General features: G+C 37.7%; 1 protein-coding gene across 1 annotated transcript; it reads right to left on the bottom strand.

Moving 5' to 3' along the window:
- Positions 1-3,690: 3,690 nt before the first annotated feature.
- LOC147854861 (uncharacterized) lies at positions 3,691-5,554 on the bottom strand. Its single transcript, XM_087330994.1, has 2 exons — positions 4,091-5,554; positions 3,691-3,876 (listed from the first exon to the last, which is right to left on the bottom strand). Exons 1-2 carry the CDS (start codon positions 5,552-5,554, stop codon positions 3,691-3,693), a joined length of 1,650 nt encoding a protein of 549 aa, XP_087187120.1.
- Between the last annotated feature and the right edge of the window lie 7,459 nt (positions 5,555-13,013).

Here is a 13,013-nt window from a genome sequence, read left to right as displayed (position 1 = left end):
CCCAGAGGGAAGGCGCGTGCGATCTGCATTGTCCGATTTGGATTAGAAAGAACGCGCGCAAAAAATATATGTCAGAGAGGTCGCCCACACTATTGAGTCCTTGGTCACCCAACCCTGACCGTTGTAGGTCGCCCAATTGCCCGACCATTTTAAAAGGTAATAGTTCGCGTTATTCCTAACAATTGGCAACGATTCGGTTTTAACATCAAGAAACCAAACGGTTTTTTATTTTTTATTTAAAAATAAATAAATTTAAAAATTGTTTTTAAACAATCTTTTCATTTTTAGACCTTGTTCTCACTTTTTAGGAACATCTTAAAAATTTTAAAAATTTTAAAAATTTTAAAAAATAAAAAATAAAAAATAAAATTTTTGACCTATGTTGAAAACCAAAACCGAACCTCGAAACCACAGTTTTTATGGTTTAATGGTTTAACGGTTTGAAATTTGTTTAACTGTTTCGTGGTTTGGTTTGGTTTGGTTCAAGTTTCAAAATTTTTAAACGGTTCGGTTTGGACCCTCTCAAACCGAACCGAATTGAACCGATTGTTAGTTATTCCTTACACTTAATAGGTGCAAGGTTTGAATCTCGTTTCGTCTCTTAGTGAGAAGAGGGTTTATTTTGCTTTATATTGGTCGATTTTGGGGTCAATTAGGTTTTCTTTTTTTGGGGTTTCGACATTTGGTTTTGGGATTTTAGCAACGAGCAATTGATTCTTGCATGTGTATTCCTCCCATCAACGAGGAAGATATTAATATATGATTGATTCAATATGTGAAGCTTATCAATCAATATATGTGCTACATATCAAACACACTAAATATTGGCAATACAACATTTCTTTCTAGTGCACCTTTTCCTTAGATTATATAGTTTACAACAAAAATACAAATGCAAAACCAACTTACTATAATAATGAAATATGTTTCAAATCAAACCACCATTACACCTAAGGTTCAAATGATGTTTCAAAAAACAATAATTCATTAGACCAAAGGAAAGCAATGGAAATAGTTCTACATTAGGGTTTAAGGTTGCACACTAACAACTTGTTGCTAAGAAAACGGCTTTAAAACACAATACCATTCCCGTAAAAATGCAACACTAACAAAGAGGTTTAATTTTTTTGCTTATAAGATGAGAAGTTTACTAAACAAAATAATATCTCAAGAATATTGATCTTTGCAACATAAGCTATGCAAAAAGAAATATTTGTCTAAGCCTAATATAACATATGAAGATCATAAAAGAGCTATATGTATAAGCTATAACATTACATAGTATTTTATAGATATAATTACAAATCTTTGAGTGAACCTTATTTCACTTAGTGGAAATGTTACCAAACCCCAAAATGCTTTCTTCTTTTCATATTTCATCTATCTAGTCAACGTTGTACCTCTTTTTACATGCAAGTGAACACAAATTCAATCTTAATTTATCTAAGATGGCATTTAAACCTAATAACATTTCTCCTAAGGTAATAAAGTTGACAAAAAATTAGGCGATGCCTTAAGGTATATTGCATTCTCATTTCTAAGCATGATTCATCTCGATCATTTCTAAATCTTTTAGTGATTAATTGGATAACAGAATGTGATTAACCGTTGAAAATTTAAGATAGAGATGTAATTAACTAGGGTATGAATAAGATGTGCCTTTGTGAGAGTATGAATCAAGTGTGCCTTTGTTATCATGATATAGCAAGACTCAAACCCATGACCTTATGTTACATGGGTTGAGCTCTTGACCATTAGACTATATGTTGTAATACAAAGAATATTATTTTCATTTAAGTTTTACTATAGAAAATTGATGTATATTCCAGATTTTTCTGGAACATTCTAGAAACTTCAAGAGTACTCTTGAGAACACTATAAAAGGAGGCACAAGGCATTATTCTGAACCAAATCGGTTCAACGCTAGCCTTAAGCCTCTTAGCTACTATTGTATATTCTCTTAACATAATATATATATATATATATTGTTATCATCATTCTCTCTCTCTCTTTTTCGTAAATGAATGTTTTGTTATTAAAACAAGATGATAATACAACCCTTGCTATCTTCACTACATCATGAGTAGTGATAATGCATGGGAAACCCTCTCATGTGTTGCAAAACTAGATGGCATACCTCTATCTCCTCTCGGGACAATGTCCCCAAACAACATAGTTGCGAAAATTGCCACATCAATTTCCCTTTCATCCTACGAAGTTGTTGTGTTACCCCATGAAGTCCATCAAACAAGAACCCATTTCTCATGGTCCAATTAAACCACATCCTCCAATACCTAAGGTAGTCAAACATGACCTTATATGATGGTGCAAGCATGCCTTTATCGTCATCAATAAAAACCCAGTTAAAAGGTGACAAAATATTGCCTGTTATTGATGCCCAAATTTGTGATATAACCACCCAAATGGCTTTAGCAACCGGACATGTAATCTTCCTCAACCACCGTGCAAAAAAAACATGTCCCATTTGAAATATTTCGCCGTTTTAAAGCCATCACCAAAGGCAACCCACCAACAATCACACACCAAAGAAACACCTTAGCACGAAGCGGAAGATGAGACTTTCATCATGCATCCAAAACTCTAGCCCACCACTTTGCATGTCGAGTAATATACCATGTGTACCTTGGTTGCTAACCAAGCTCTATCTTCAACCAACTTATGGTATACATCATTAGTGTTCACCACAAAAATTGATTGTCCAATACCAAACGACCAATCTTTCCATGGGTCCGCAACCATCAACATTGGAATTGGGAAAACTAATCTAGGCAATGCCAATATTGATTCCCAAATGTATCCATATCCCCGTGGTATATGAAACTTATTTCTAACTATCCTAAAGGCCATCATTTTCCTACATGACTATAATATACCATCTTCCACCGTTACCAATCCCAGTCTGGCCATTCGATTAAACTGTGTATTTAGGCTTTCTTTTCCATCCCAATGTAGTAGCCTTGAAGATGCCAATACCTCAGCTGCCAAGGAATTAGTATCTTTTATACACTCAGGGGGGCTCCAATGAAATAATTCCAAGCATCGCTGCCAAGAAAGCACTAATTGCTAGACCATAATAGATTTTGAACATTTAAATGCACGGGTACTATTAACAACATGCCACCACGATGTTCTAATTCTGGTTTTCCCATGGTATATACCAACCTTTTCCACAAAATAACGAATTATTTTTGCCCAAGGTTGGGTACCTATGCACATACCTTTCAACAGATTGAATCTTCGAGCCACCATATGATCCTCCAAATTTAGTAATGTAACTCCCCCTAACCGTTTTGGAGTACAAATATTGTTCCATGATACCCAACTCATACCCAATCTTGATTCTTTCTTCCACAATGCATATTTAAGTGAACAAGCTAATTGATCAAGTGATTTCTTTGTCCAAGGTAATAATGGCAAAAAATAAGAAATCATTGGAATCATTATACCTTGTACCACTTTGAGACGAGTACTAAATGACCATGCTTGAGACTTCCAATACATAAATTTGTCTAAAATGGTCCCCGATATCCAATTCAAACTTTGAGACGTTGAGATATCAACACCAATAGGGTAACCTAAGTGCCGACACACATTGCCTTGATCCAATATTTGGCCACACCATCCAAGATCCACCAAATCACTCTTCGTGCATCTAATGAGCATCGACTTTCACATATTTATATGTAATCCTGATGCCAATGCAAACACATTCCACACCTCCATGGCTTTTGCTATATTATCAGGTACCGCTTTGAGAAATAAGAATGAATCATCAGCCAATGCTTGTGCTATCAATTGTTTTCCTAATGGCAGAGCTAGTCCAACTATTTCCCCACATGTTGCCAACTCATGCATCTTCACCAAAATCGGGTGTGTAGCATTTGCAAATAACAATGGACTCAATGGGCATCCTTGTCGAAGTGATATTGCCAATGGTATTGCTTTAGTTACTCCACCATTTAAATATAATGTGTGACACTGCACCTAATCCCACCAACAAGGGGATGCGAGACATCCTTTCCCCAAAACCCATATGGGACAAGAGTTGATTAATAAAAGACCAACTTACATGATCATATGCCTTCTCGATATCTAGTTGTATCATTACAATTTGCCATTTGGATTCTTTTGCATAATCCACTGCCATTTGCACATTCAAAATATTATGCAAGATATCCCTTCCTTTAATAAACCCATATTGCATTGGATGAACCACAGACGACAATACCTTTTGAAGTCTATTTGCAATTACTTTGGCAAAAATCTTATACAACCCACCCATTAATGATATCGGTCTCCATTGAGCAAAAGACATAGGAGATGCCACTTTTGGTATAAGCTTAACCATGCCTATTTTCCATGAATCAGGCATTTTACCAGAACTCCACACTTCTTGGAATAACATTGTTAGAGGACCTTTGAGTTCTTGTACAAATGCTTTAAAAAACTCATTCGTAATGCCATCCCAACCCGGGCTTTTATCAACTGAGAGATGTGACAATACATATTCGACCTCCTCTTGTATATCCTCCTCCATGGTCCACATGTCATGTTGCCCACCAATCGTTGTAACCGAGTTAAAGAACATTGATTTTGCTTGTGTTATGTCATCATTTAGATTACCTTCTTGCCCAAAAAGATTCTTGAAATGCTTAACACACTCATCAATAATCACTTGTGGGTTTGTATTTAAAGTTCCATCAATCTCTACACATACCACATTCATCCTAGCATGAGATGCATGCAACCCATGGAAAAACTTATGTGAATGACAATTGTGATCATGTACTTCACTTTTCATAGCCATCACCCATGATTGTTGATAACTACAAACCTCTAATAGTTGTAAAGCATGTGACAATGCCTCTTGAATATCCAACAACACATCATCAAATGAACATTTCACCAACAATGCATTACATCTGTCTAGAAATTGTTGGATTAAACTCATCTTTTGTTTATGGATGGAAGCTTGATGAATTCCATAATATCGTGTAAAGCGTTGAATATTAGAGAGACAAACATCCCATGATGAAAGATCATGAACATTGACTTGTCTAGTTAACTCTTCCACCAATTGTCCCATAGCATGTTTAAAGTTATTATGTCCAAGAAAAGATGAAGTAAACCGCAATGGTGGTTTTCCCAATAACGATCTAAAATCATGCATAGTTTGATGTGTGCAGTCCAACACAATTGGGAAGTGATATGATAATCCAATCCCCCTATACACTTGCATAGTCATAAGCGATGGCAAGAATGTCTCATCATGCATAATGTAGATTCGATCCAATCTACTCCAAGTCGATCTATATTGTGCAGATTGAAAAGTATAACCAACCTCATGTCCATTAATCCAAGTCCATGCATCATACCTTAAGACCTCCATCATAAACAAATCCCAAACCTCTCGTTCAAGAGCATCCATGATGCCATGCATCGAAGTAGATTGACCCACCTTTGAACACATGTTAAAATCGCCTAACAAAAACCTACTCTTCCATGGCGTAAAACTTGATGTAAAGCTCTCCATAGATTGATATGTTGTCTTGCAACATTTGGTGCATAAATGCCACCACCCAAATCTTATTCCCTTCATAATTAACTTCAACCACCAAGAATCAACCATGAACATCTCTTTGAACCACTATTGGTTTCAAGTTGTCCCTTACAATAAGCATTATGCCTAAATACAACCCTCCAGTGACCCCAGCATAAAACATACGATTTTGCTTATACTGAAGAGAAGACCCAGACCTAGCATGCTCCTTATGTTCTACTGCAAATAATACATCCCATTGACAAATAAAAACAGTTTTCCACATACTATATCGCTTAGACGAAGAACAAATTCCCCTTACATTCCATGTGACTATTTTCATCAATCACTAATTAGGATGTTTATTGGCCTGTTCACGTTCCCGTTGTGCCAATATGTTGGGTATATCCCCGAAATAACCGGTAGTAGAGATGACTAATACTTCCCATGGTGATGTGCTAATTCCAGAGTATGCCACAAAGGACAATGAGGTGCCAAAAACTAAGGAACCAAATGTTGACAAAGGTAAAGGTGTCGCTATTTTGGAACATAAAGTCAGATATATTGAAGAAAGAAGACAAGACTTAATAGATGATGATGGGTCTTGGATTAAGGTGGCCTCTAAGATCAATCATCCAAGGCACCAAAAAGAGAAGGTTCATGAACATTATGGCCAAGAGAGGGGTAGCTCCTCTAAAGATCCTATGGGGATGTCTTATGCACCTAATTATGATCAATTGAGAAGAAGGTCAAAACCGTGACAAGGTTCACTGTATCAACAATCTAATCAAGGGACAAAACCTTTCAACCTTAGATTTGATAAGAATGGTAAAATCAATCTACCATTACACAAACAAAATTGGAAAAGAAATAGTTCACGGGGTACAATGATATCCACCGATAGACATCAACCATTTGTGCAAAATGCATTTGCATATTCTCTCTCTCTCTCTCTCTCTCTCTCTCACTCACTCACTCACTCACTCTCTCGTTCTACACCTCCCTTAGTACTAATCCTCATCTTTTAGTACTAATTCCTTCTCTGTCTTAGTACTATTCCTGGCAGTTCGAACCGATTTGCCGTCTCCTTCCTTCTCTTCCTTTATATTCTTACTTCTCCCTCCCTTCACACTAATCTCTTATTCCTCTTTTCTCTCATACTATGGCCACTGTCAGCGCTCAAGAATATCAATCCGTTTTTTCGGAGTTGCAATGCTTGAAAGAGAAGTTTCTCGCATTGGAACAAGAAAATCAACAACTATTGGGGGAGCTTCAACAAATCTCCTTAGAGAAGCAATAGACGCAATAACAACATGGGGAACTAGCGTTACGCGTGCAACAGCTCGAAGCAACCATAGTGTGAAAGTGTTTTTAGAATTCAAAGTATTGAAGTCTACAAGAATATAAGGTATGGCGCGTTCACATCCGGAGGGCAAGAACACGAACCAAGGTCTCAAGGATAAGGCAAACTAAAAGCAAGAAAGATGGAGAAAAGTAAAAGAAGAAAAAAGCGGGTCACCAAAACACAGTCTACAACGAACTCTCATAACTCATTCGTTTGGAAGCCACATATAATGTGCAAATATGGATTAGAAATCTTGTGAAGAGAGCTAACCATAGATTTTTAAAGCTCTAAATTTGGAGCTTGGAAGAGGGAGATATGACGATTTGAAGATTGTTGTGTCATAGATAAGAATAGGACTCGATGAAAAACTCTAAAAAAAGCATAAAAAAGAAAGCAAGGGAAACTTATCTAGTGGAAGAAAACTTTGTATAAAGCAAGAAGAGTAAGGTGGTGGGGGAGTTTCTTTCTTGTAGTGATTTCTTTCCAATTCATGTAGTGTTGTTTGAATTCTTATCAATAGATATTTGTAGTTGTATCTTCTTTCTCTCTTCCTTCTTTCATGATCAATAGATCTTTGTAGTTTTAGATTTATATATCTTCTTTATCTTTTCTTTCTATCATCTCTCTCTATCACATAGTAGCAATGCTACAACAAGGACCCAATACGCAAGGGGTTCATAAAGAACCCGAGATCAGTCTTCCCATGAAATTCGATGGAACGTGATCGCAATTTAGAGGATTCCTTAATCAGGTACAATTAGTCATTCACATGCATCCTTTCGGATATCCCACCGATGCATCATGAGTGGTTTTAGTAGGCACGTTGTTAAGTGGCTCAGTTTTGGCATGGTTCGCTCCATTGTTAGAAAAGGAATATCCTTTACTAAACAATTTTGAAGAGTTTTTAAGTGAGTTTAAAGCCTGTTTCGGAGATACTGACAACATAAGGAAAGCAATCAACAAAATCTGATGATTACGTCAAGGTGATCGTCCAGCCTCCGCATACGCTGTAGATTTCTGCCTACTCGCCTTCGATATCCCTTGGGATGACCAAGCACTAATGGATCAATTTCGTTATGGTCTACGTAACGATGTCAAGGATTTACTCTTGACCTTCCCTGAAGAACCGAACTCATTGATAGAAGCAATCAGTCGCGCGGTGAGATGTGACAATCGTCTTTTCGAATGACGTTTGGAATGTCAGTTCCAGATGCCAAGGGTAAGATCAGAGCCCACCTACGCCTCAGTGGTAGCAAAACCTTTTCCAAGGGAGTCATATAATGCGTCTCCTGTGAATACTCCAACTCCGATGGAAATTGACACTACACATCATTGTAGACCATTATCGGAAGAAGAAAAGTAGCGACGCCGAGCAAATTGACTATGTCTTTATTGCGGTGGACCAGGGCATATTGCAGTGAACTGTCCCCATAGGCCAAGAAGACAGGTAAACCAAATACTTGCTAGTTCTAATTGTACTAAACCCAAGTCTATTTCAGTAGGAATATCTGATAGTCCTAATAGTACTAATAGTCCAAATCAATCGAACAAATTTGATGTCCTTAGTTAGTAAGAAGAAGAGTTAAATGACCAAGTCTAGCCAAAATAGGAGCCGTTTGGTTGGACAACCCTAGATCTTTGTAGCCCATTAGTGGTTTCATTCCCTCTAAGAAAGTTAGCAATGTGTTCTTAGCCCAAGTAACAGTTATTACTAAAAGTACCTCTGCAGTACATGTCTCAGTACTCCTACATTCCGGAGCTAATTCTTGCTTCATGGATAGGAATTTTGCCCAAGCTCATCAGATATCCCTAAGAAAACTCTCGTGTCCAGCCTTTGTAGTAGTCATTGATGGTCGTCCCATTGCTTTCAGAAATATCATAGAACAGTTAGAGCCCGTTAATATTGTTCTAGATAATTTAGCATGTGTAGTATCCTTTAATATAGTTAGTATCCCAAAACATCCCATGGTTCGAATTACATAACCTAGACATAGATTGGAGGACAAGAGAAATCCGGTATCGACAAACCCGAGGATCTACTCATAAGATTGCAACCATTTCGCTACATCAATTGCGTGAGGAAGGACGCAATGAAGAAATGTTTCTCTTCGCAGTATCAATAAAACCCTCCAACACTACTAAAGAGGAGTCCACCGTTCAACTTCCAAAGAAGTATCGTCATTATGCCGATGTGTTCGATAAAGTACAAGCCAATACACTTCCTCACCATTGACCGTATGATTGCCCCATCGATTTACAACCGGGAAAAGAGCCACCATGGGGACCGATCTACAATTTGTCACCAACCGAGCTAGAAGTCCTTCGAGCCTATATAGAGGAGAATTTGGCAAATGGTTTCATTCGACATTAGAAATCTCCAGCCGGCACACCCATTTTCTTCGTCAAGAAAAAGGATGGATCACTTCGTCTCGTCTTAGATTACCGTGGCTTGAATAAGGTCACCATCAGGAATAGGTATGCACTTCCCCTTATCTCAAGTCTTTTAGAATGGATCAATGGTGCAAGGTTCTTCACAAAGATTGACTTACGAGAAGCATATAACCTCGTACGGATCCGACCAGGAGACGAATGGAAGACCGCGTTTCACACCAAATATGGGCACTTCGAGTATACGGTCATTCCATTCGGCCTCACTAATGCGCCAACAGTCTTCCAACACATGGCAAATGATATATTCCGAGATCTCTTGGATGTTTATTTGATCATCTATTTGGATGATCTACTGGTTTATTCGAAGAACCAAGAAGAGCATGATTCTCATGTACTGTTAGTACTGAAACGACTTCTAGAACATGGTCAACACATGTTCTACCCTTCCGTGGTAACCAATATACCTTACATCACTCTCCCTCCCACTCACTTTCTCTTGCATGATATCCTTCCCCCATAGCCTCTCTTTATATTAACTCTACCCCTCTTTTATTTTTACCTAATTCTCATCATACCCTTACCTATTTTCAACTCTACCGCTTCCCTACCTTTTCAATATTTTAACTATACTCTCCCCCTCACATTTCCTTATTTTTAACTCTGCCCCTCACATTTTCACTTTTAGCATCCTCCCCTACTAATGTTTCTCCTATCTTCCAATTCTACCCCTCACCTTTTATTTTATTTTTAGCATCTTCCCCTCATGCTCTTTTTTTGTATTTTCTAATCCTACCCCTCCCCTCATCTTTTATTGATTCCTATTTTTCAATTCTACCCCTCTCGTACTTTTAAGTAATTCTCACCATACCCTCCCCTCACATTTCCTTATTTTTAACTCTGCCCCTCACATTTTCACTTTTAGCATCCTCCCCTAATTATGTTTCTCCTATCTTCCAATTCTACCCCTCACCTTTTATTTTATTTTTAGCATCTTCCCCTCATGCTCTTTTTTTGTATTTTCTAATCCTACCCCTCCCCTCATCTTTTATTGATTCCTATTTCTAAATTCTACCCCTCTCGTACTTTTAAGTAATTCTCACCATACCCTCCCCTCACATTTCCTTATTTTTAACTCTGCCCCTCACATTTTCACTTTTAGCATCCTCCCCTAATTATGTTTCTCCTATCTTCCAATTCTACCCCTCACCTTTTATTTTATTTTTAGCATCTTCCCCTCATGCTCTTTTTTTGTGTTTTCTAATCCTACCCCTCCCCTCATCTTTTATTGATTCCTATTTCTAAATTCTACCCCTCTCGTACTTTTAAGTAATTCTCACCATACCCTCCCCTCAGCTTTTCTTATTTTAAACTCCATCTCTCACTTTTAATTATTTTAGCATCCTCCTACCCCTCTTCTTATTTCTTGTTTCTTCCTATTTTTCTAGTCTATCCTAATACCCTCCCTTCCCCCTCACTTTTACTTTTCCTTTTTCACTTTTTTTTAACTCTACCCTAAAAATCGGCAACAGTTCGGTTTGAACCGAACCGAACCACGAAACTGCGGCTTAACGGCTTAGATTTCAACGGTTTGGTTTGGTTTGGTTCAAGTTTAGGTTTTTTTAAACGGTTCGGTTTGGTTTCAACAATCAAAAACCGTGGTTTAAACGGTTTTTATTTTTTATTTTAAAAAATTTTTATTAAAAAAATTTTAAATTTTAAAAAAAAATTCAAAAAATTTTAAAATTTTGTTTTTAAACAATCTTTTCATTTTTACACCTTATTCTCACATTTTAGGAATATCTAAAAAATTCTAAAAAATGAAATATTATCAATTTTAAAAAATAAAAAATAAAAAATAACAAATTTAAACCATGTTGAAAACCGAAACCGAACCACGAAACTGCGGTTTTTACGGTTTAATGTTTAACGGTTTGACAAATGTTTAACGGTTTCGCGGTTAGGTTTAGGTTTCAAAAAAATTAAACGGTTCAGTTTGGACCCTCTCAAACCGAACCGAACCATTGCTGATTGTTATTCTACCCCTCACATTTATACTTCTTCCCCTCCCCTTACTTTTCCAATTTTTCGCTCTACCCTTCCTCCTTCTACTTCTAATTTCAATATGCCCCTCCCCCTTAAAACCTTATTTTCCCTCCTACCCTTCCCTTTTTCTTATCTAAATGGTCATTTCACCCCTCTCCCCTCTTGACTTCTAAAATTTCGTTCCACTCCACTTTTTCTAAAATTCATTCTACCCTCCTATGATTTCTACCTTTTTATGTTCTACCCTTCCTTCCTCTTTTCTAAATTGTACTCTACCCCTCTCTCTTTCACTAATTTCAATCTACCCCTTTCCCCCTTCCTTTTTTCTAGAATAACATTCATACCCCTCCCTCTTCTTTTCCTCTTATCACCCCACCTCTCCCACCTCTTTCCCTATTATCACTCTACCCCTCCCACTTTTAGTAATTTTCTCCTACCCCTCCTCGTTTCATTCTTCTTAATCTCACTCTACCCTTTCCTCCTCCACTTTAATTTCCAATCTACCCTCCAATTGTTCTCAATTTATCTTCCTACCCTTTCCCTCTCATACCCCCCTCCTGTTTTCAAAGATTTCCATACAATCTTTTGATACACACCAATATACTTCACCCTCCCTAAGTCCCACATCACACACTTCTCTTCTACCCTTCTTCTCTCTTTCTCTCTCATACTCCCCTACTTGTTTTCAAATAAGCCCATAAAATCTTTTATCCCACACCAAATATATCAACCCCCATATCTCCCACATCATCAAATTTGAACACACACACACACTCACTCACTCACTCACTCACACACACACACACACACACACACTCTCTCTCTCTCTCTCTCTCTTTTCATACTATGCATTTGAGAACACATGCAATCTTAGAGATATTAAGTGTTGGGTCCTCAAGAAATATCTTTTCAACACTTTGGTGACACCAGTTCTTCTTTATGGGGTGGAAGTATGGGGCGGTAGCATCCCTAAATCTATGTGGAAAGAGTTTGAAAATGTCCAAAAGCATTTTCTTACCAAGTTTCTACAAGTTAAGAAACAAACGCCCTACACCCTCCTCCTTGAGACGGGATCGCTTCCCATTGAGATCATGGCCATGGAAAGGGTTGTTGAATACATGCTTAAGGTTCAAAAAAGTCCCTCACATCGACTTCCTAGAATTGCATGGGAAGCAAGCAAAAAGATCCAAAAGACGCATAAAAGCAAAATTTTGTGTTCCAGTTGGATGCAAGATATAGAAAAATGGTTTGGTAGATGGGATGCGAGACACTTGCTTCATGATGCATCATTAGATTCCTCTATAAATGAGGCATTTTTGCAACGCCAATGTATCATGACATGGGACAAATGTGGAGGCTCACGCTTCACACATTATACTACACATGTTGCACCTAACTACAAAACCATATTATTTGCGGAACGGGGAAATCGTACACATCCATACATGTTAGAGCCCATACCGTTATCTTCCATTCGAACCATTGCTTCCATGCGACTTAGCTCACATGCATTGCGATGTGAAACAGGGCGTTGGGGTACAAGTGATGAGAGTGGTCAGCTATGCACACTTTGCCCTAAACAAGTTCACGAGTCTGAGTATCACACTTTGATACAATGCTCTGCCTTTGATCATATTCGACCATGCTTTCCACATCTCTTTGATCGAGCCCAAT

The sequence above is a fragment of the Azolla caroliniana genome, unplaced genomic scaffold (genome assembly GCF_043228905.1).
Source record: "Azolla caroliniana isolate FFs.n. ecotype wild unplaced genomic scaffold, voAzoCaro1.0.p SCAF_15, whole genome shotgun sequence".
Taxonomy (NCBI): domain Eukaryota; kingdom Viridiplantae; phylum Streptophyta; class Polypodiopsida; order Salviniales; family Salviniaceae; genus Azolla; species Azolla caroliniana.
Note: the sequence above shows the minus strand (reverse complement) of the source record. Positions and strands in the feature narration are given on the sequence as shown.

Bases quoted from the DNA above. Each gene is read 5' to 3' on its own strand.
- LOC147854861 (XM_087330994.1), bottom strand. From the start codon at position 5,554: ATGGAGAGCTTTACATCAAGTTTTACGCCATGGAAGAGTAGGTTTTTG. The intron at 3,877-4,090 runs GTAAGTTGGTCT...ATTTTGGTGAAG, and splicing joins TCGAGAAGGCATATGATCAT to ATGCATGAGTTGGCAACATG.